Raw genomic sequence first — 23,685 nt, 5'->3', positions numbered from 1 at the left:
GTCCAGTTCTGGGTGCCACATTTCAGGAAAGATGTGGACAAATTGGAGAAAGTCCAGAGGAGAGCAAAAAAAATGATTAAAAGTCTAGAAAACATAACCGATGAGGGAAGATTGAAAAAACTGGGTGTGTTTAGTCTGGAGAAGAGAAGACTGAGGGGGGTGGACATGGTAATAGTTTTCAAGGACATAAAAAGTTGTTATGGGGGGTGGAATTGTTCTCGTTCGCCTCTGAGAATAGGACAAGAAGTAATGGGCTTAAATTCCAGCAAGAGTGGTTTAGGCTGGACATTAGGAAAAACTTCCTTTCAGGGTGGTTAAGACCTGGAATAAATTGCTCAGCGAGGTTGTGGAATCTCCATCATTGGAGATTTTAAAGATCAGATTAGAGAAACACCTGTCAGGAATGGTCTAGATAATACTTAATCCTGCCATGAGTGCAGGGGACTGGACTAGATGACCTCTCAAGGTCCCTTCCAGTTCTATGATTCTATGAATTAATTTCAGTTCCAATAACCTGTGTTAACCCTTGTGTATGTGTGAATACAACCTAGGTTTCATCTTGAAGAGAATTGGGCACTGAATTTGAGCATCTTTTTGGCCAGGTGTAGATTGGTGCTTAATTGTTCGATAGCTTCATGTTTGTGTTCTCAGATTATTTTGGTGCTAACTTCTCCTCAGTCCTGGTAATGTGGTTATCGTGAGCAACCTTCACAGCTCTTGCTGATGTGCTCTCTTGTGTTAGGAGGAATGACTCTCACGGTGGCAGTAAATGATAACAAGAAATCTCAGTAATGCACAAATGAGTTCATCCTCTCACAGCTTCAAACCCACACATGATTACTAACAATGGCATTTCAATGCAGCGTGATCTCCTGCATGATGGAGAAAAGCAGCTTGCCATATGGATCACTGCTCCATCACGTACCTTTGCAAGTATATTCACACACATGAGTCACAGTAGACAAGAATCATTAGTGTTTGACCAAATGTAAGCTCTACTCGGAGGTGAAAGTAAGCCAGTACGGTCCGGTACGGCATACCAGCAAGAGCCAGTATGCCGTGCCTGAATGGACCAGCTTCCGCGGTGGTGATTTAAAGGGCCCAGTGCTCCGGCTGCTGTGGGGAGCCCCGGGCCCTTTAAAGCGCCGCCGGAGCTCCGGCAGCCGGGCTCAGGCAGGGATTTAAAGGGCCTGGGGCTCCTGCTGCTGTGGGGAGCCCCGGGCCCTTTAAAGCACCACTGGAGCTCCGTCAGCCAGGCTTGGGCAGGGATTTAAAGGGCCCAGTGCTTGGGGCGCTGCGGGGAGCCCCGGGCCCTTTAAATCCCTGCTGGAGTTCCAACAGCCAGGCTCCTGTGGTGCTTTAAAGGGCCCGGAGCTCCGTGGCGGCTGGAGCCCTGGGCCCTTTAATTCGCCCCGGGGCTCCCAGCCACCTCCGCAGCTGCAAGCTCTGGGGTGATTTAAAAGCCCTGGGGCTCCCAGCCACAGCCGGAGCCCCAGGACCTTTTAATCTTGAAAGGCCATGCCTCTTCCAGTTGAGGCCCCGCCTCTTCCGGTTGAGGCCACGCCCCCTCTCAGGACTCTGGCGTACTGGTAAGTCCTTTAAGTTACTTTCACCCCTGGCTCTACTCGAGTGTGCATCAGTGATTATTTTGTTATGTGCTACATCTTGGGAAACATAAGCTGATCCCTGCTTATAGGGGTCTGAGCCACACAGGAATTATTTTCAATTATATTTGATTGAAAATACATTATGGAAATATGTTGGAGAGCCTGTATCAAGGGCTCTTACTTTCCTAGGCTGGCATTACATATTGTCTTGTGTAACCTAGCAGCATGAACATCATCATCATGTGAAAATAACTATTCTTGGCTTCCATATTCCATGCAGGAAATTCATTTGCTTTCAGCTAGAAAAATTGTTTGTGCTTTTCAGAGCTGCAGATGAGGCAAGATTCAATAAGCATGCAAAGGACCCAGTTCTGCTGCCATTACTGTCATTAATGGGGCTACTCACAGGAGTAAGAGCTGTAGGATCAGGCCCAGATCCAGATCATATAGTGCTGTAAAATAATTTCAGAAAATTCTAAGGAAGATCAACAATCTCACTAGTGCCTAATGCCTAAACTAGGCGGGGGAGATTGGTGGCTTGCCTCACCACTCTCTCCCCAACCTGATGGTGTGCTCACCCTCTACCGTCATTCATTGCCTTTTCCCATTTGTCAGCAATGAGAAGTAGAAGTATTTAATAGCTAGCAAAATCTCCCTAACTTAGTTCAGAGAGGCAGTCTGCTCTAATAGGTAGGAACATAGCCTAGGAGTCAAGCAACCAGCTTTCTGTTCCTGGCTCTGCTACAAGTGTTATGTGTGGAGGTGAGCAAGCCATTTCACTTTTCAGGATCACCATTTCCCCATCTTTAAGAGGGACAGTAAAGCTTATCCCCCTCTGTAAAGTGCCTCGAGATGTACAGATGAAAAACACTACACAAGAGCCAGGTCTCATTGGTTTCAGTACTCTGATGTTGCCCCATACATGACTCTCTTCTGGTGTTTGTTCTGACAGCATTCTGAATGAGCTAAGGCAGTCGACGGCCAAAACCGAGGCTTCATTTCGACGTGCCCAGACTTCGCTAGGAGGCTCCAGATTGCAAGCTGCCTCTCCAGTTTCCCTCAGGAGCTTTTTGGAAGAAGCACGAGAAGAAAGCTCTTGGCTTCCAGAATGGCTGGTGAAAGAGTTATTGAAAGGGCAGCAGAGGAGTCACTCAGTAGGACTCCTGGAGAATATATTGGAGCATGAAGGTTTTCAGCATCATGTTGACTCTGCCAAGAGTCTGAGGAAAGGAAAGGTATTGTCAATGCTCTCCAGTTTGTGTCTCCTGTGGTATGCCCCCTTTGCAAATAGGATTTCCCACAGGAGAGGAGCCAGAAAGCCAGAACCCTGGTTTTCACTGTGAGTGTAATGATCTTAAGAACTTTACAATGTAATGTGTGTTTAAAAAAAACCCTAAAAAGCCTGTTTAGGAATATACTTGCCTTTTGATGCACCGAGTTATGACTAAATCCCTGCACGGTGACAGGGATGCACACTCAGGGCTAGTCTACACTTACCGTCCGGGTCGACGCGGTGAGTTCGACTTCTCGGAGTTCGAACTATCGCGTCTGATCTAGACGCGATAGTTCGAACTCCGGAAGCGCCGCGGTCGACTCCGGTACTCCACCTCGGCAAAAGGAGTTGGCGGAGTCGACGGGGGAGCCACGGAGTTCGACCCCGCCGCGTCTGGACGGGTGAGTTGTTCGAATTAGGGTACTTCGAATTCAGCTACGCTATTCATGTAGCTGAATTTGCGTACCCTAATTCGACCCCCGCCCTTAGTGTAGACCTGCCCTCAGATGCAACCCAGCTGAAAATTTATCTGGCCATCTAAGCAATTAGAGCATCAAAAAGCCCTGGATGCTGGCTCTGCAGTAGGCTGATCTGATGCAGAAACCAATTAAAAAAATCTACATACAAAAAGCAACCCTCCAGTTTTATGGTGCAAGTTGCCCAATGTAGGGATCACTGCTCAGGTACCTGAATTACCTGAATGCACTTGTATAATCAAGACCATCAGCCTGCAAGTCTCGAAAGAGTGACTGAGTGTGGGCTTGGGAGGATGATACCTCTAATACTCAGCTGCACCAACCCTCCACTTAGCTAGTCTAAAAGGGAATGTGGCGAGTTGGGTGGAATATCAGTTGCTGGAAGTTGGGCTGAGTAAGGGCTTGTCCACACTTGAAACGCTAGAGCAGAGCAACTGCGGTGCTTCAGTGTGGACGCTGCCTATGCCAATGGGAGAGGTTCTCCCATCGACATAAGTATCCCACCTCCCTGAGAGGTGATAATTAGGCTGATGGGAGAATTCTTTCATTGACCTAGCACTGTCTACACAGGGACTTACATCGGCTTAACTATGCCACTCAGAGGTTTGTTTTTTTCACACTCCTGAGTGACGCAGTTATGTGGATGTAACTTTCTAGTACAGACCAGGGCTAAGGACTGCAGGATTTAGATCAAGAAAAGGAAAAGTAGGTAAATGTCACATTCTGGGGTGCAATCCAAATTGGTGAAGAGTTGTCACCTCTCATCCTGTAACACTTAAGTGCCTTAAAGCTTTGCTATTGTAGCAATTTGCCTGAGACACCCACAGTCAGCAGCAAGCATGCATTCTATGTCTATGTATTGGGCAGCTCTGGTCCAACGTTTTGGATCCAGGAGTCTGCCTGCAGTACCACAGTACCACTTCTACTGGCCTCCACCAGCCTTGGTTAACAACTGGTAAGGTGACTCCATGCTCTCCCTAGCCCCAGAATTTCCCTGAAACATGTGTTCTGAAATGTCTAGCTCTGTCCTGGGACAATTAGAGGAATGTTAAGGTTTGTTGCTCCGTTAAAGAGTCAGTATCCAACAGTGTGTTACTTTAACTGAAGTTACCAAACAGTTTGGTTCAAACATAGCACTGGATTGGTTCAGATTAAAAATAAAACAAGTTTATTTAATTTCAAAGAGAGAGGTTTTAAGTGAGTACGTGTGTAAGGATTAAAGTCAGAAATGGGTACAAGAGAAATAAAGCTCAATCACTTTCTAGTAACTAAAACTTAACAATCTAGACTTGGTTCAAGATAAAATCCTCACCACGTTTCCATCAAGATGGCTGACCAAATTCCTGAGTCAGGATCTATCCCGCAAAGTCAAAGGGCTGATACCTTTGTCATCTTAGGTGAAAGATAGATAACTTGGAATTCTGTACCCCTCTCGTTTATAGTCCAATGAATCTTTGAAATGGATTCTTCTGAAGAATACCGCCAGATAAGTCTATTTCTAGCTGTGGGGTAGGCAACATGGAGTTTGTCTTGAAGAGTTTACTTCTTCTCCCACTGGGGTTGGTTGCTAAAATGCAAATTATTTAGTTTCTGCCCCCTCCGGTGCAGCGGAATGACTATTAAACACATGATAGTCAATCTTTTCCCTGCTGTGATAGTGTGAGGTTTGCCTCCACCAGTTGTTTACTTGTTGGGTCTGTTTATGTAATATGTAAATACATTCTTATGGTCTGTCAAAGTATTTTGGAAGTAACTGCCTGGTGGGCAAATCACATTCCTTTGTCTAGAGTGGGATAACTCTTCTTTAGCTGGCAAACACATTTCAAGAATTATAATTTCAGTTTATGTTCATTGCTTGGCATCAGTTCTTTGCACCTATATAATGCAATAGAGATGGTCTGACCACTTCAATAGTCTATTCAATAGACCATCCATAGTTGATCGACGTGTCCTTGATCATTTACCCGAGAAACCCATCAAAGAGGATCTCGACTTCCCTCCATCAGTTGAGGAAGTTATGAAAGCCATTAAACTCTGGCAAAGCATCCAGAAAAGATAGTATTCCAGCAGAATTGTATAAAGTAGCAGGCCCAAAGGTTATTGAGGTGTTTCATGACATCTTGAGGAGCATTTGGGAGGAAAAAGAAATGCCACAAGACTTCAAAGATGCTATTATTGTATCACTGTTCAAAAACAAAGGTAGCAAAGCTGACTGTGGAAATTACAAAGCTATTGCTCTCCTCAGTACAGCCGTGAAAATACTAGCTTGCCCTCTACTGATCAGACTCACTGCAAACATATATGAGGAGAATCTTCCAGAAGCGAAGTGTGGTTTCAGACCAGGTCATCGTGCTATGGCATGATCATTGTCGGAAGGCAGGTCCAGGAAAAATGTTTAGAGCAGAACATAGACCTTTATGCAGTTTTCATTGATTTAACCAAAGCTTTTGATATGGTCAACAGAGAGGGTTTACAGGCTATTCTACATAAACTGGGCTGCCCAAGAAGGTTCGTATAAATCATCCATCTGTTCCATGACCATATGACAGTGCTAGTGCTCACCAGCAGTGACTTTTCTGATGCATTTGAAATTTCAAATGGAGTGAAGCAAGGCTGCGTACTTGCTCCAGTGCTGTTCAATTTGCTCTTTGTGTCCTCAGCCATTCCACAAGGGACTTGGATCAAGGGATATACATCTGGTACTGACTCGATGGCTCCCTCTTTGATCTTCAAAGACTCAATGCTAAGACCAAGATGCTGGAGAGACTTCTCATTGAGGCACTTTTTGCAGATGACTGCGCCTTGATAGTCCATAGACATGACCACCTTCAGGTCATTGTTGATAGTTTTTTTTTAAGCATCCCAGCTCTTTGGACTTACCGTCAATCTCAGGAAGACAGAGTTCTTGTTCCAACCAGCACCTCATTCTAGTGCCCCAGTGTCAGCCATCTTCATCTAAGGCACTCAGCTGAAAAATGTGGATCAGTTCAAGTATTGGGCAGCACAATCTCGAGTGACAGTTCCCTTGATCAGGTAATTGCCTCCAGAATCAGTAAAGTCAGCCAGGCCCTTGGCCGACACTGAACAAAAGTCCTTAACCAACATAACATTTGTCTCGCCACCAAATTGAAGATCTACAGTGCAGAGGTTCTAACATCTCTCCTGTATGGATCTGAGACATGGACTCTTTGTAGACATCACATTAAACAGCTTGAGCAATTTCACATGTGCTCCCTCTGCTCAATAATAAGCATTCACTGGCAGGACAGAGTGACCAATATTAAGGTCATTGAGCATAGGCGCTGACTCTGTGGGTGCTCCACGGCTTGAGCACCGACGGAAAAAAATTAGTGGGTGCTTAGCACCCACTGGCAGCCAGCTTCCCCCTTCCCCCCCCCCAGCACTTTCTGTCCACCAGCAGCCCTGCCGATCAACTCCTCTCCCTCCCTCCCAGCACCTCCCACCCGCCGCAGATCAGCTGTTCTGGGGTGTACAGGAGGCATTGGAGGGGAGGGGAAGGGGGAGGAGCAGGAATGGGGCGCACTCAGGGGAGGGGCAGAACTGGGCAGAAAGGGGCGGGAAGAGGCAGGCAGGAAAGGGAGCTTGGGGGAAGGGGTCGGGTGGGGGCGGGACCTAGGTCAGAGCGGGAGGTTGAGCACCCCTGGGGCCTGGAGGAAGCTGGGGCCTGTGTCCTTGAGAGAGCAAACACAACCAGCATTGAGGAAACATTACAGAGAGCACAATTTAGGTGCACCAGACATGTCACTAGAATGGAAGAACTCCGTCTCCCTAAACAGATCTTGTAGTTGAGTCAGGGCAAAAGAAAGAAGGATCGTCCATATAAGCACTTCAAAGATAATCTGAAGAGCAGTCTCCAGTGGGCTGGCATCAATCCTAAAGAACTTGAGCTAATGGCTCAGGACAGGACTTACTGGCAGTCTCTGATAAGATCAGCATGTAACAAGTTTGAGAGGGATCGACAAAATCATCTCCAGGCTGCATGTGAAAGGTGCCACAAAGCTGCATCGTCAAACATCCTAGATACAGACTTCCCATGCCCTCAGTGCGGCCAACTCAGTTCACCAAGGTTCGGACTTCGGAGTCAAATGTGTAGCCATAGATGAGAACTGCAACAATATCGTCGTCATCATCTGTGATGGACTGCCAACGTGCAATGGTATCAGTAACCAGTGGGTTATGAGCTTTCCGTTGATACCTTGCATGACACTTATCAGATACATTTCATGACATTTAAAGAATTGAAGTACATTAGAACTGGTTAGGCCAACTGGAAATTCATTAGCAGATATCAGAGTGCCCCTTTCCCCCTGGGCTGTTCTTAATGTCACAGTAAGAAATATTAAAATGTTCCTGGTTGTAAACATATTACGCAGAGAAAAGGGTAATTACAAGGGTGGATTAGTCAGACAAATTCTGCACTTCTATCCAAGTATGAAAAGCTGCTAGCCTTACCATGAGAGGTGACATATGGGAGTGTCTGTGCAATGATATGTACCACTACATACATGGGGAATTATCAGTGTGTTAAGGTTCTGAGCGTGGCCAGCGTTAACAAGATATTTCCAGAAGCCTGAGGAGACTCAGTCAAAAGTACCTCTTCTCAAACCAACTGGCCTCTGGAGTTCTTATTAAATATTACATCCACTGAAACTGTGTGTGTGTTATTTATATTCAAGAGCAGAATTTTCCCCTTAATATTTGTGTGGTGCTTGGAAGGTGTAAAGCTCAATATAAATGATAAGTATTATTACTCTTGCACGTTTATACAGTGGTAAAAGTATCAGGGGCGGCTCTAGGAATCTGGCCGCCCCAAGCAGGGCGGCATGCCACAGGGGGCACGCTGCCGGTCGCCGGTCCCGCGGCTCCGGGGGACCTCTTGCAGACGTGCCTGTGGAGGGTCCGCTGGTCCCGCGGCTCCAGTGGAGCTTCCGCAGGCATGACTGCGGAAGGTCCGCCGGAGCCGCCTGCCGCCCTGCCGGCAAAATGCCGCCCCAAGCGCGCGCTTGGCGCGCTGGGGTCTGGAGCCGGCCCTGAAAAGTATCATGTCTGTGGTAAATTGACATTGTGTCTGTTAGATCAGTCATGATGCACTCTCACTTTGCCACAGATATTGTGGATAAGAAGGAACTTTAAGCGAACTAGCTAGAGACTCCAGCCAGTAGGAGCTGTGGCGGAAGGAGCCAAAGCAGGGAATGCTGCATTGGTGGGGGCAGGGAGAGGTAAAATGTGGTCCAGCCAGGGCCACCACTTCCCCCAGTATCCCTGCACCCAGAACTGTGCAGGGAAGACACCCCGCCCCATCTCTGGGGAAACTAGGATCCAGGTGGTGCCTTCACACCTCACCCCTACCCCACCATGTGGCCTTGTGAGGGGTTTGGGGTAGAGTGGAACTGCAGGGAGGACCCAGTCAGATGCTCTGTCTAGTAGAAGCGGACAAAGCAGAATTCAGAGACCTGTGTACAGTTTTGACAGGACTTTCCCTCCCCTTCCTCAGACTCCCTTAACCTCAGCTGCATTCCACACCTGCCCCTCTTACCACCTTCTCCCCTGCCCAGTCCCCTTCACCCCCCTGCTCTTCAGTGGCCCATCTCCCTTCAGTTTTCTTTCCAGGTAGCTGATCTCTTCCAAACTAAACTTGCTTGCCCTCAAAAAATTGTGGAACTAACCTCAGATTTGCTGCCATCACATTGTTTGCTCTGTTTGTGTGTTTCTAACCTTTCCCCTACCCTGGGTCTGTTTTGTCCTGTAAACTCCTTGGGACAGGGACTGTTTGCTACTCTGTTTGTACAGTGCCTAGCACAATGGGATCCTGTCCTTGGTTGGTCCTTAGGCATTGCCTTAATAATTATGATTAGCACCAAAGTGAAATGCAGCCTGATGCATTGTTTACCATTTCAATGAAGCCAACAATTGTAGTGTCTCATAGACTACAACTTCAAAAGACACATTGTTTATTCAATACATTATTGACGAATGCAGCTCAGTGAATGTATGAAACAATTGTTTGTCATTCTACTAAATAAATAACAATGCCTAAAACACTTACAGTAAATATTGCCTCCTGGATTCAAAGGGATGCAGGGAGAAGGATAGATGGATGCTCTTTACTTTGTCGTCATAGAGGTATATAAAAAACAGATTTCATATTTGAGGGTCTGATTATGTGGTGGTTTGAGCATCTCCAGCAATGTGTTTGGCTTCAGTAGAAATTGAAAACAGTCAAGTGAAGTTGAGTGCTCTCAATATTTTACAGGATCAGGCCTTTAGTCTGTCATGAGGTTTAGTTTAAAGATGATTTTGCTAAAACAAAGAACGGGCCTGATCCTCTTCCGGTTACAGGCAATTACAAACCCCCTTTGTCTTCAGTTTGTGTAGGATTGAATCTTAATTCAGAGAATGTACAACTGGGATTTTCTTTGCATTGATGCAACAATGATGTTTAAGAAAACAATCTGAGGGGAAAGAAGAAGTTGGTTTAACTTGTACATTATTTCCTCTCGACTCCCTTTTGGACATGAGCACGCTCAGGCTTCGTATCAGTTGTGTATTCCATTGCATGCTGATGTGTCACTTTTGTGTATTCACTAAATGTGTGGCTCTAATACAGTATATATATTTTTGTAACTCTTGTTTTCTCTCTTTATTTTGGAAAGATTGAACAACAAGTGACCCTTGAACAACTTCAGAAACTAAATACAGCTTTTCAGGTATGACTTTATCAATGAAATCATATCCGTACGTAGCCCTGATCACAAAAGGAAATGCCCAATTTATGCAAAACAATGTGTTGATTAGAAATAAACTTTTGGGGCAGGAACTATTTTTCTCTGTATAGCGACGAGCCTGTTTTGGGTACCACTGTAATACAGGAATCATTTATAGAATGATGGTTGGTGCTTCAGATGTTTCATGTAATGTTATGTCTTGTGCTTTTATGTAGTGTTGTTAATAGGTACACTATGCACTGAGGTTTGTTTCCATATGTAGTCGTCACTCACACCCATGTTTGTTTCTCAGAACTGTAGTGTGTCCTAGTTTGCTTTTTGGTAAAGAATATTTCAGGCTGAACATGTGGATTTAATTGTTAACTTGACAAACTCTTTCTTTTTTCTCTGAACTATATATATATTTTTTTAATGCATATGTCTAGCAGAATGCCCAGAAGATTTGAACATTCTTTGTGGAACATGTCTTTGTATAAAATAATACAATTTGCCTCATGCAAATATTTTAGGATCCGTGTTCTAAAATCAGGTTTTTTGGACTCTAAAACCCCAATATGTGGATCATTCCTTTATACCCAGTTTGTTCTGCAAAAGGACAAGCAGCAAAAGTGATCAGGGGCTCTACAGTAAAGTTATTGCATTAAATGACAGTAATACAGTGAACTCCCAATGATTTCAAAGAACAATATACAGAGAGAGCAGATCTACCAGTGGACTGTACGTCAGTGTGGTTACACACAGTGCAAAAGCCTAATGGCAGACAACAGCACTATTGCAATCTCCTTTATGCTGAAGTGACACCAGTGTGAATTTCCTAGTGAGGGGCTGCTGTTTTGTAGGAGGAAGAGGGGAAATGGGAGCTGTGCTCAGGAACTGGAGCCGCCAACCACCATCAGGAGCTGTTGCAAGGAGAGAAGGCAGGAGCTAATAGAAGGAGAGGAACGTCTGAGGGGGGAAGTAAACCTAACACCTAGGTAGCAGGAGAAGGAAGCTGGTGGCCAGGCAGCATGTGCAAAGGGAGAGGAGGAGCAGGTACAAGGGAAACATGCAGTGGAGGTAGCATGATACTTTGTTTTTCTCCAAAGAGGAAACTTGTTGCAATCCAATACCTAAATACTTCCCTAATGCTGCTATTGTTCTAGACGTCCCAAGGTGGTGTTCTGCATGCAGGGCCGGCTCCAGGGTTTTTGCCGTCCCAAGCGGCGGGGGGTGGGGAAGCCGCGATCGCAATTGGTGGCAGCTCCACCGTGCCGCTTTCTTCTTCGGCAGCAATTCAGCAGCAGGTCCTTCCCTCCGAGAGGGACCCAGGGACCCGCTGCCGAATTGCCGCTGAAGAGCCCGACGTGCTGCCCCTTCCCCTTGGCCGCTGCCAGCCCTGTCTGCGTGACTGTGAATGGCTGGGGAAGTTTCTGTCAGAGAATTAAGGCTGATCAGGGTGCCAGCCTGGAACTTGAGAGATCTGAATTCAATTCGCTGCTCCATCTCAGACTTCTGGTGCGATTTTGGGGCAAGTTCCTTAGCCTCTCTGGGCCTCAGTTCCCCGTCTGCAAAAGTGGGGGTAATTGCACTTCCCTATTTCCCTGGGGTGTTGTGAGGATAAATACATTACAGGTGGTCTGATACTGTGGTGATGGGGCCATACCATTGATGAGATGAGCCAAATTATCAAAAAGCTTGAGAATCTCTGCAGTAACTAAAATAGCAGTTTTTTAAGTTGGCAAATTGCTTGTGAAGGAGTCAATGAGCCAACCTAAAATGAGATGAATGTGCTGACTAAGTCCCCTACTAGCAGCTTCCTGAAATCTGTACAAATGTTGCAACTCTTTAGAGGAAGTTTGATAAGCTGAGCAGTGCAGTCATCAGTTCTGGAAGTGCAGTGACTCCTCCCATCTGGCTGAATTCAAGCCCTAGAAATAGCACTGAGAGGCATTAATATATCAATGCTCAGGCTCAAACTGACACTTACTTGCACTTCTAGCCAAGCATGTCCTACTAGCTCAGAGCGCCTGTGCTCCCACGGGGGATCAGCAAAAGGGGGGGGGCGGGAATGAAACAGGGCTATGTGGCTGGAGGGAGAAACAAATGGGGTGACCCAGAAAAGTGGCCAGTGAGAAAGAAATGAGAAGGGGGGCAGGAGGAGCGAAGGGCCCAATCCAACTGAAGTCCATGGGAGCTGTTCCAAGGTCTTTTATGTGATTTGGATTGGGCCCTGCAGGGAGGGAGAGGCAGAGAGGAAACAGGGAAACAGGATGGGGAGTGAGATGAGGTGGGGGACTAGGCAAAAGAAAGGATGGGGAGCCAGGGAAGGGGCAGTGATAGGAGAGAGACATTAAAACAATAAAAGGGAGAAAAAGAGACCAAAGAGTATAGTGATAGGGAGGTTAAAAGGAGAAATGGAAGGAAAGAACAAGAGAAGGAAAAGTAAAAAGCAGGAGGAACAATTCACCACTTTCAGGTTAGACTCTCTTAAAACATATTTTCGCACCAATTTAGAGCCCAGTGGGGAGTGGAGAAATCGGGGCCAATTGTAGCCTGGGCCTGAGAGGCATATTTTCAGATTGATGGTGGGGAAAGAGATGTATTTGCTCAGTTCATGGACCTGAACATCATTGCAGGCTGGTAGATGGCACTGACCACTGTTCCAAATTGCCCCATTGGCCATGGGGAGGATTGAACTTCTCCTTCCTCACTTGTGGAACGTGACCCAGAGACTGCCCCCAAACCTGGTGAGTCTGGGGAGGCCAGGGCTGTTCACCCAGACATCCTGTGCCCCTCCCTTGGCCCTGGTAGCTTCATCCAGCTCCCTGGCAGCATGACTTCATTGGACTCTCCTCTGTCTGTGTGGGCCTCCGAGACCCAGGGATTATACCACAAAGGTGGTACAGCTCCAAGATGTATTAACTTTTCCAGGGTCCTTCCCTGGGACCAGATGGAGGAGGATTTACACACTCCCCTCAGCCCATCCACTTCTTCCAGCTACCTTCTTTCTCTCCTCTTCCCCCCTCCCCCCCCCCCATACAGACCAGAGAGTGCCCTGCTAGGTCTGGAGGGAAGCAGTTAAGCCACCCACCTCTGTATGGAACAGGTGGGCCCTCTCTGTGTTGGATCTATGGAACAACAGTCTGGCCTGATATGTATTACAAACCCACAATATCCTATCGAGAAGTCTCCCTTGACACCAGGTGTCCTGTGATAGGATGGACTGGCCAAGCAGTACTATAGCATTTACAGCTATGCCAACCCTTGCTAACAGCAGCATGTTAGAAGGGTAAGACTAGAGGAGCATGTTGTTCCTTTTCATATAATGTTCCCGTTACTGTTATGTTTCTCTAACCTTGTGGTCTGTCTTAGGCTTCCTACTCATCATAAATGAACGCAGTAAAAGGCTGGTTCTGGTTGATGTTAGATTACTTTACAAGTACACTTGTCGTTTTCCATTATACGCTCCATGACTTGCTGTAATACTCTTCTTGGATACCAAACATTTTGAATATTGTCTCAGTGTTCCCATTTCCTTGAGTTGCTGCTACCCATGTATGCACTGAAAAGTGTTAATGGATGCTTTTGGGTACTTGGCACATATACTAAGCTGTAAAATATTGATACCCACTAGCATCCACTGGTACCGTGCCCACTGTAAATCCTTTGCCTCCCAAATAAGGAAACCGGTAGATCCTGAATCTGGGTCCTTTGTGGACTGGGGAGGGAGGGATTTTCTGGATATCCAGCTAGATTAACACATTAAATCAATAAATTAAATTAAAGTATGGTGCATACACTGGAAACTATTTCCCTAATAGTTATAATTTTCTCTGCCAGCAGTTCCCAAATTTAGCAAACTAAGCCTTTCTCAAAAAAAGCTACATTTATTAGACGTTTGAAACTACCATAATTTTTTATGTATCCTAGTGCAAAACCAATCTGAATACTATTTTTGGCAAGGGTTTGGAGGTTATTTTTAATGAGTGGGATAAACAATATTATTATCACATTCAGGTAACTAAAAAATAGCTATACAGATTTTCTTGATATTATTAAAAAAAAATTTGGGAGTAAGAAAGCACGAGAGATTTCAGCCAAAACATTAAAATTTAGAGCAATAGGCTGATACGTGCATATCTAAGCATCTATCTATGGTAATGCTAGCTAAGGTTATATCATGTTTTGTAGGCTAGTGGACTGTAAAAATTCAGGTGGCATCCCACCATATACGGTATGGTATAGTATACTATGACCAAGTTTTAAAGAGGAAATGGTCCTGAAGATTAGGTTCATGTTAAAGCACTCACATAACGATGCTCTTTTACAATAAGCAAACCAAAGGTAATCCTTTTCAGTAGCTAACTGTGATTTGCCTGTTATTGCTTCTGCTTTCAGGAGTTAGAAAAGAATGGATGTAAGTCACTGGATATCAAGAAATTCAAGCAGGTAATGAAGACGTGTATGACACCACATAGAACAGTAAGTGAGCAATTCTCTTTAAAAAGTTGTATAATGGAAAACCTTTTACATTAAAGCCTAGCTCAGCTCTGTGGGCATAACCCTGAAATCTTGAATATATTTGATCCATGAGCCACTGGATTGACTGGCTTCTTCCTGCAAACCCGAGAACATTATACATCTGTAATAAAAATTCAAAGCACATGAGTGTTAAAGTTCCATTTTGGGCTTGAAACTGGGAGTTCTCCTGAGTGAACACTGCAGGATTGAACCCTTTAGGACAACTCTCCTAACAGATCTGAACAACATCTGGAACTTTTTTTTTTCTGTGTTCAGTCTTCGGATCTGAGGATTTGAAAAGTTTAGATAAAACACAACAAAATTGGAATATTCCAATGTGATTCACATTTGGAAACAAGGTAGGACATCAAATTTTTATATTCAACAGAATTTTAAAAAAATCTAAATAATGTAACATCTGCAAAACCCATTGTCCCTAGCTGGGGAGAGATGCACAATGAAAACTTAAAATCTTTTCATTATTCTTCATATATTGCACTTGTAATATATAACAATACTTTTAATATGTCCTTTTCCCATAGAGTGATGAACAAATAGAAAAACTTTTCATGAAAATAGACTGTGCTGCAACTGGAAGAATTCAGTGGGTGAGTGTATGTGTGGGTGGTGTTTGTTTTGGGGGCTTTTTGCAGTTGGTGGAACAAAACTTTGTCAGTAAGGAAAGTGTGTGAGAATTGCAGATCCGCAACTTCCGGAGACATAGCTTGTCAATGCTCTCTTTGTTCTGTACAGCACTAAGCATGCAATTGATGCTCAAAAAATAAAGTACCTGCATCTCATGTTATTAATATAGAATGTGACATTGTTTCTGCCTGCTAGAAATAATGACTAGGTAGATGGCCAGTGAGGATTGCTCATATATTTTTCTATCTTATAATAATAATAATAATAACAATAATTTCTTTATTATTAATTATCTATTCTAAATAAAAAAATTGTAACCCTCAAGTTGTGAACATAACACATGGTTCAGCAAAGCATTTAAGCACAGGAGCCCTTGTTGGTCTGTGTAGCAGCATAATCCTATTGCATTTGCCTTTGTCCTCTCCCTCACATTCCTTCTATTTATTGCATCAACTTGTTTCATCTTGTCATCTTAGATTACAATTTCATTGTGGCAGGTACCTTGTTTTTCTGTATGTTTGTAAAATGCCTAGCACAAAGGGGCCTCTGGGCACCACCATAGTAACATATTAGCTGTCTTTCTATTATAATTATGAATCACCAGCTCTTTTCTGTACTAGGATGAATTCTGTACATACATGCAGCTAGAATATGCAGAACAAGATGTGTCATCTGCCCGATTAAAGAAGCTGACATTCTCGCTTCCTGCTGTGATAGAAGAACGCTCTCATGGAGAGCCTGTCCTACGCATTTGTTCTCTGTTTGACAACACCTTAGTAATGACCCAAGAAGATGGAGTTATTTCCTTCTGGTCTCCACAACTAAAGCTGAAACGAAGCAAGATGGTTTTTGTAGGTGCATTTTATTTTCTCATTAACCACTCAGGTTTCATGGAAATGCTAGAACTCTTGATTTCATTGACAATTAAATTGTTTATTTTAAATATAACATTGTAAATCATGATACTCATGAGTGATTCTGCTATATTACCGGCACAATAGGGAACTGCTTTTAAAATATAAGTTTTTACTATGCTCCCTTGTTTTATGGTGATTTAAAGCAGAAATGGTTTTTTAAATGCTGTGTTCAGAATAAAAGTATGTAATGGCTGGATTTGCAGAGGTCCTGAGCACCCTCCTGGCTTTTCCTGAGGTGACTTGGGAAAAATACATGTCAAATGCAGTTGAATTTAACTGAAACCACACAAGCAAGGTGGAGGAAGGATCATACATGTAGGGCTGGAAGGGACCTCAAGAGGTCATCTAGTCCAGTCCCCTGAGCTGAGGCAGGACCATCCTTCTTCTGGTGGTTCTAGAATACTCCACAACTCTGCCCACAGGATAATAAATAGTAACAAGAATAACATCACCAGAACAAACTTGCATTTGCTGAGTGTGACGCTGTTCACGAGTAAATTCTCAGAGGTATTAACCTTATGTGAGTGCTGTAGGTCCTGATCCAGTGACAATGGCTGTCAACTCTACCAGGGTTCAGTGGGACTTGAGTGCTCAGCACCCTGCAGGATTGGACCTGTATATAATAATTTGACACCATATAATGTTTTGTGTTTTGCTTGTGGGGTATATCCTGTAGGCGGCAGCTTTTCATGTAAGAAATGGTTCCACTCAGAGGGACTTGGGAAATGAAACAAACTAAGGGCTGATCCCAAGAGATGCTGAGTGCCTCTTAATTCCCATTATATTCAGTGGGAAGTGTCCTGTGCTTTGCAGGATCTGTCTATAAAGGACATATACTCTTCCTAGTTAATCTATGCAACCCATTTCAGTGGGTTTGCAACAGTGTCCCCAAGAAGAGACTTAGCCCCGAGCTGTGGTGTCTTGTCTTTTCATGTAATGTAGGGATGACAGCTAGCTCTCTCACTTTTTAGGAAAAACCTGTCAACAAAAAATCTAAATGGGCAACAGATTTCACTGTCATGACACATTACAACAAACTCATCCTGGGAACTGGGTAAGTGCTCTTCTTTACCAGAATCAGAACTAAAAATGAATGTGGTGTTATCAGCATTAACTATCTCTGGGGGCTGGGAACTTGCAGAATAACGCTGCATCAGTGAAACAGTTGGTGGTGTGAGTTCATGTTCCAAAAACACTGTCACAGCTGGTGTTCTTATGGACAGCCTCATGGTGCCTGAGCTGCCCTCTCACACCCACAGAGGGTCCTTCCAGGTCTGTGTAGAGAGAGATTCGGAATGCAGAATAGGGAAACATGTGCTGACCATATTGTCATTAATTAATTCATTTATTAGGTTATTAATAATTGTAATTTAAGATGTGCATGCCCCTTTAAAGAAATAAAACCTGTTCTTTGTCCTGAAGTGCCTGAATCTAAATTATTGTACCAACTCTCACCCCCAAATCCTTAAATACCAGGTTCAGGATTTAAATCCAGCCCAAACTGGTAATGAAATGACAAAAAGTTATTCCTATCTGATGGCTGCTCAGTGGCCTGTGTGCAATGAGATTGGCGATCTCAATCCAAGTTCCTATGAAAGGGTGCTCCTAACTGGAAAATCACCACCACAGATTGCAAGCTTGTTAGAGTCCTCTGCTAAGAGGCCAAGGATGGAATGAACATGGAGACTGGTCCCTTAGAGGAGGTCTCTCGGGGTCAGGGATTAGATACATTGGTGGGGCCATGTAGAAAAGATGGTCTTGCAGCATCCTCAAAACACTTGTTTGATAGTTAAACAGATGATTTCAATCTCCGGGACTGCTAGATAAACAGCATCCTTAAATTAACTTCACTTCACACCCAATTAAAAATATATCTTAAAAGACAAAATATTTAAAAGAAAAGATTTACAGTGCCTCAAAGGGATGACTGAAACCTGCTGTTCATTTACAATCTGTCTTTTTTTTCTGGCAGGGATCGTGAAATCCAGTTGTATGAGATGTCCAACTTTGAACCGTACTGCCAGATCAGTGGTTTGGAAGCAATCCCTTTAAAACTGGACTATTGGTAAGCAATGTTCTATGTTCATGTTGTCAGTCCCAGGTCAACAGAGAGACCTAGACAAATTAGAGGATTGGGCCAAAAGAAATCTGATGAGGTTCAACAAGGACAAGTGCAGAGTCCTGCACTTAGGACGGAAGAATCCCATTCACTGCTACAGACTAGGGACTGAATGGCTAGGCAGCAGTTCTGCAAAAAAGGACCTAGGGGTTTGTCAGGGTTCCCTCCCAACTCTGAACTTTAGAGTACAGATGTGGAGACCCACATGAAGACCCCCTAAGCTTATTTCTACCATCTTAGGTTAAAAACTCCCCTATTCCTTGGATTAAGTAACGCTGCCACCACCAAGTGATTTAAACAAACATTTAGGGAGGGCCACTTGGAGCCCTACCTTCTCCAAATATCCCCCCAAGTCCCTACACCCTTTTTCCTGGGCAGGCTTTAGAATAATCCCCCAAGCCCTTACATCCCCTTTCCTGGGGAGGCTTGAGAATAATATCCTCACAAATTGGTTCAGGTGAACACAGACACAAACCCTTGGATCTTAAAACAATGAAAAAACAATCAGGTTCTTAACAGAAGAATTTTAATTAAAGAAAAGGTAAAAGAATTACCTCTGTAAAACCAGGATGGTAAGTACTTTACAGAATAACAAAAGACTCAAGAACATAGAGGATCTCCCCTCTAGGCAAAACCTTAAAGTTATGAATCCGGGGATAAACCTCCCTCTAGACAAAACCTCCCTCTAGACAAGGAAAATCACAAGCGAAAATAAAAGTAAGCTAACGCATTCCCTTTATTATTACTTACTAATTTTAATTGAGTTGGATTGCTTGCCTTCTTGATCTGTCTCCGGCAAGCACACAGAACAAACAGACCAAGAATAGACAAAACAAAGCCTTTTCCCCCTCCCCAGATTTGAAAGTATCTTGTCCCCTTATTGGTCCATTTGGTCAGGTGCCAGCTAGGTTACCTGAGCTTCTTAACGCTTTACAGGTAAAAGGATTTTGTGCCTCTGGCCAGGAGGGATTTTATAGTACTGTATACAGAAAGGTGGGTACTCTTCCCTTTATATTTATGGCAGGTTACAGTGGATGAGAAGCTGGATTTGAGTCAACAGTGTGCCCTTGTTGCCAAGAAGGCTAACGGCATTTTGGGCTGAATAAGTAGGAGAATTGCGAGCAGATCGAGGGACATGATCATTCCCCTCTATTCAGCATTGGTGAGGCCTCATTTGGAGTACTGTGTCCAGTTTGGTGCCCCACACTACAAGAAGGATGTGGAAAAATTGGAAAGAGTCCAGCGGAGGGCAACAAAAATGATTAGGGGGCTGGAGCACATGGCTTATGAGGAGAGGCTGAGGGAACTGGGATTGTTTAGTCTGCAGAAGAGAAGACTGAGGGGGGATTTAATAGCTGCTTTCAACTACCTGAAAGGGGGTTCCAAAGAGGATGGATCTAGACTGTTCTCAGTGGTAGCAGATGACAGAACAAGGAGTAATGGTCTCAAGTTTCAGTGGGGGAGGTTTAGGTTGGATATTAGGAAAAACTTTTTCACTAGGAGATTGGTGAAGCACTGGAATGGGTTACCTAGGGAGGTGGTGGAATCTCCTTCCTTAGAGGTTTTTAAAGTCAGGCTTGACAAAGCCGTGGCTGGGATGATTTAGTTGGGGATTGGTCCTGCTTTGAGCAGGGGGTTGGACTAGATGACCTCCTGAGGTCCCTTCCAACCCTGATATTCCATGATTCTATGAATAGTATTTCATTGCACACTTTTAGACCCCAAGATATTTTATTTGTGATATCTGTCTGGTCTTGGTATCATCTCAGTGTTCAGTTTTTCTGTTTCTGTGGTATCTTGTACTGTTTCTTTACAATATCCTGTCAGATATACAGTGTTTCGTTGTCAGTTCATTATTTTATCCCTATAGACAATTATCAGGGTTTTAGTTTTTTACTTTAATTTGTACATTCTGGCTCTTATTCAGCAAGATACTGGGACACTCATACGCTTAAAGTTAGGCAAGTGCCAAAGTACAGTGGTGCATCAGGGCTGTAATGGGGAGTGAATGTGAGACTTTGTAATGTGCATGTTGAGAAGCTATCACCAGAATATTGTGCACAGATACCGTATTGTTCCGAGTATAGGCCGCTCCTGATTATAAGCCGCACCCTTAAAGTTTGGTGCTATTTTAAAAAAATTAAATTTTTAACTTTTTTTAACTTAAAGAAAATCTCAGCCGCGGCCGGGACTCAGAGGGCTCTAGGCTGCCCGCTGCGGCGGGGAGCCCAGAGCCCTTTAAATCCCAGCCGCGGCCGGGACTCAGAGGGCTCTAGGCTGCCCGCTGCGGCGGGGAGCCCAGAGCTCTTTAAATCCCAGCCGCGGCGGGGAATCAGAGCGCTCTGGGCTGCCCGTGGCGGCGGGGAGCCCAGAGCGCTTTAAATCCCAGCCGCGGCGGGGAATCAGAGGGCTCTGGGCTGCCCGCCGCGGCGGGGAGCCCAGAGCCTTTTAAATCCCAGCCGCGGCGGGGAATCAGAGCGCTCTGGGCTGCCCGCCGTGGCGGGGAGCCCAGAGCCTTTTAAATCCCAGCCGTGGCCGGGACTCAGAGCGCTCTGGGCTGCCCGCCGCGGCGGGGAGCCCAGAGCCCGTTCAATCCCAGCCGCGACGGGGAATCAGGGGGCTCTGGGCTGCCCGCCGCGGCGGGGAGCCCAGAGCCCTTTAAATCCCAGCCGCGGCGGGGAATCAGAGGGCTCTGGGCTGCCCGCCGCGGCGGGGAGCCCAGAGCCTTTTAAATCCCAGCCGCGGCGGGGACTCAGAGGGCTCTGGGCTGCCCGCCGCGGCGTGGAGCCCAGTGCCCTTTAACTCCCAGCCGCGGCCGGGACTCAGAGGGCTCTGGGCTGCCCGCCGCGGCGTGGAGCCCAGAGCCCTTTAAATCCCAGCCGCGGCGGGCACTCCGAGGGACCTGGGCTGCCCGCCGCGGCGTGGAGCCCAGAGCCCTTTAAATCCCAGCCGCGGCGGGGACTCAGAGGGCTCTGGGCTGCCCGCCGCGGCGGGGAGCCCAGAGCCATTTAAATGCCAGCTGCGGCGGGGACTCAGAGGGCTCTGGGCTGTCTGCCGCGGCGGGGAGCCCAGAGCCCTTTAAATCCCAGCCGCGGCCGGGACTCAGAGGGCTCTGGGCTGTCTGCCGCGGCGGGGAGCCCAGAGCGCTTTCAATCCCAGCCGCGGCGGGGAATCAGAGCGCTCTGGGCTGCCCGCCGCGGTGGGGAGCCCAGAGCCCTCTGAGTCCCCGCCGCGGCTGGGATTTAAAGGGCTCTGGGCTCCCCGCCGCGGCGGGCCACCCAGAGCCCGCTGCGGCCCCGCCGCGGCTGGCATTTAAAGGGCTCTGGGCTCCCCGCCGCGGCGGCCAGCCCAGAGCCCTCTGAGTCCCGGCCGCGGCTGTGATTTAAAGGGCTCTGGGCTCCACGCCGCGGCGGGCAGCCCAGAGCCCTCTGAGTCCCGGCCGTGGCTGGGATTTAAAGGGCTCTGGGCTCCAGGCCGCGGCGGGCAGCCCAGAGCCCTCTGAGTCCCCACCGCGGCTGGGATTTGAAGGGCTCTGGGCTCCCCGCCGCGGCGGGCCGCCCCGAGCCCTCTGAGTCCCCACCGCGGCTGGGATTTGAAGGGCTCTGGGCTCCCCGCCGCGGCGGGCAGCCCAGAGCCCTCTGAGTCCCCGCCGCAGCTGGCATTTAAAAGGCTCTGGGCTCCCCGCCGCGGCGGGCAGCCCAGAGCCCTCTGAGTCCCCGCCGCGGCGGGGATTTAATGGGCTCTGGGCTCCACGCCGCGGCGGGCAGCCCAGAGCCCTCTGAGTCCCGGCCGCGGCTGGGATTTAAAGGGCTCTGGGCTCCACGCCGCGGCGGGCAGCCCAGAGCCCGCTGAGTCCCCGCCGCGGCTGGGATTTAAAAGGCTCTGGGCTCCCCGCCGCGGCGGGCAGCCCAGAGCCCTCTGATTCCCCGCCGCGGCTGGGATTTAAAGGGCTCTGGGCTCCCCGCCGCCACGGGCAGCCCAGAGCCCTCTGATTCCCCGTCGCGCTGGGATTTAAAAGGCTCTGGGCTCCCCGCCGCGGCGGGCAGCCCAGAGCGCTCTGATTCCCCGCCGCGGCTGGGATTTAAAAGGCTCTGGGCTCCCCGCCGCGGCGGGCAGCCCAGAGCCCTCTGATTCCCCGCCGCGGCTGGGATTTAAAGCGCTCTGGGCTCCCCGCCGCCACGGGCAGCCCAGAGCGCTCTGATTCCCGGCCGCGGCTGGGATTTTAAGTATTTTTATTGTTTTTTTTTTTTAAGTTCCTTATTATAGGCCGCACCCCTAATTTAAAGACTTAAATTAGGGGAAAAAAGTGCGGCCTATACTCGGGACAATACGGTAAATATGCAGGGAGGGTAGGAGGTAGGAGATTACTCTGACTGGACGTTGTGGTAGAAATTGAGTAGTGTGGATGAAATGACTGCGGTGCTTCCTCATGAAGTTCTATAGTAGTTGCCGAGTACTGGAGATCATTAAGCAACTGGAAATCCTCATTTTATTTTCTATAAAAAGGTATTTTGTTTCTCTTTGTTTCAAAGTGTTACCAGAACACTCATCTATCATGTGTTCATGTACACAGACTTCCTATGCAACCTTGGGCAAATTACTTGAGGTAGGATTTCAAAAGTACTGTAGTGATTTAAGAGCCTGTCAATGACTTAAATACCCATGACTAAAACTTGGGCGGGGGACCGCGGGAGCTCTGGGGGCGGGGAGGGGGGGCAGTCCGGGGCACCACGGGTGCTGGGGGAGGTGGCCCAGGAGACCCCGCTGTTGCTGGGGGTGGGAGTGGGTTGGCGGGGGCTCCCTACCCAGCTCCGCGTCCCTGCAGCTCCTAGGCGGTGGAGGGGTCAGGGGGCTTGGTGCGCTGCTTCCGCCACAAGCACCAGCTGCTGCAGCTCCCATTGGCCAGGAACCGCAGCCAATGGGAGCAGTTGGGGTGGGGCCTGTGGGTGTGAGGCATGGAGCCCCCCGGCCCCTTCGCCACCTAGGAGCTGCAGGGCTGTGGAAATTAGGGAGCCCCCCACCCTGAGGTAAGCACTCCCCAATCCCCGGCCTATAGCCCCCTCCCACACACCCTGACTTGGGCAGCCCCTGACCCAGCACCGGCTGCAGAAGTCACAGAAAGTCACAGGAAAGTTTGGGAAAGTCTGTGACTTCTGTGACCTCCGTGACAGACTCACAGCCTTACTCATAGATCATGTTTTCTAGACCTTTAATCATTTATGTTGCTCTCTGTAATGATGCTGCCCTTGGTGGGACACTTCTGAGAGTATCAATTCAAGACAAATTGCTTAGAGCAGGGCAGTTACAGCCCAAGGCTGGGGTTTTTCCATTCTAAGGCAAACCAAACCAGTCTTACAGAGAGGACTTTGGTCTCGGCCTACTGGCTAACTACAAGTCACACA

The 23,685-nt window shown here is 47.0% G+C and overlaps 1 protein-coding gene across 3 annotated transcripts in view; it reads left to right on the top strand.

Annotated features, from left to right (window-relative positions):
• LOC123370131 (WD repeat-containing protein 49-like) overlaps positions 1-23,685 on the top strand; it is a 90,200-nt gene that overhangs the window by 4,696 nt on the left and 61,819 nt on the right. Inside the window, exons 2-8 of one of the 3 annotated variants that reach the window (XM_045016395.1) lie at positions 2,560-2,842; positions 10,031-10,084; positions 14,480-14,530; positions 15,145-15,210; positions 15,868-16,098; positions 17,136-17,218; positions 18,137-18,229. In XM_045016395.1, coding sequence (XP_044872330.1) covers positions 2,560-2,842; positions 10,031-10,084; positions 14,480-14,530; positions 15,145-15,210; positions 15,868-16,098; positions 17,136-17,218; positions 18,137-18,229 — 861 coding nt within the window. Of the gene's footprint in view, positions 1-2,559; positions 2,843-10,030; positions 10,085-14,479; positions 14,564-15,144; positions 15,211-15,867; positions 16,099-17,135; positions 17,219-18,136; positions 18,230-23,685 lie in introns of all 3 variants that reach the window. The other 2 variants (XM_045016387.1, XM_045016403.1) reach the window with 2 other exon arrangements.

Source organism: Mauremys mutica, chromosome 1, assembly GCF_020497125.1.
Source record: "Mauremys mutica isolate MM-2020 ecotype Southern chromosome 1, ASM2049712v1, whole genome shotgun sequence".
In the NCBI taxonomy this organism is placed as follows: domain Eukaryota; kingdom Metazoa; phylum Chordata; order Testudines; family Geoemydidae; genus Mauremys; species Mauremys mutica.
This window is presented reverse-complemented; position numbering and strand designations above follow the sequence as displayed.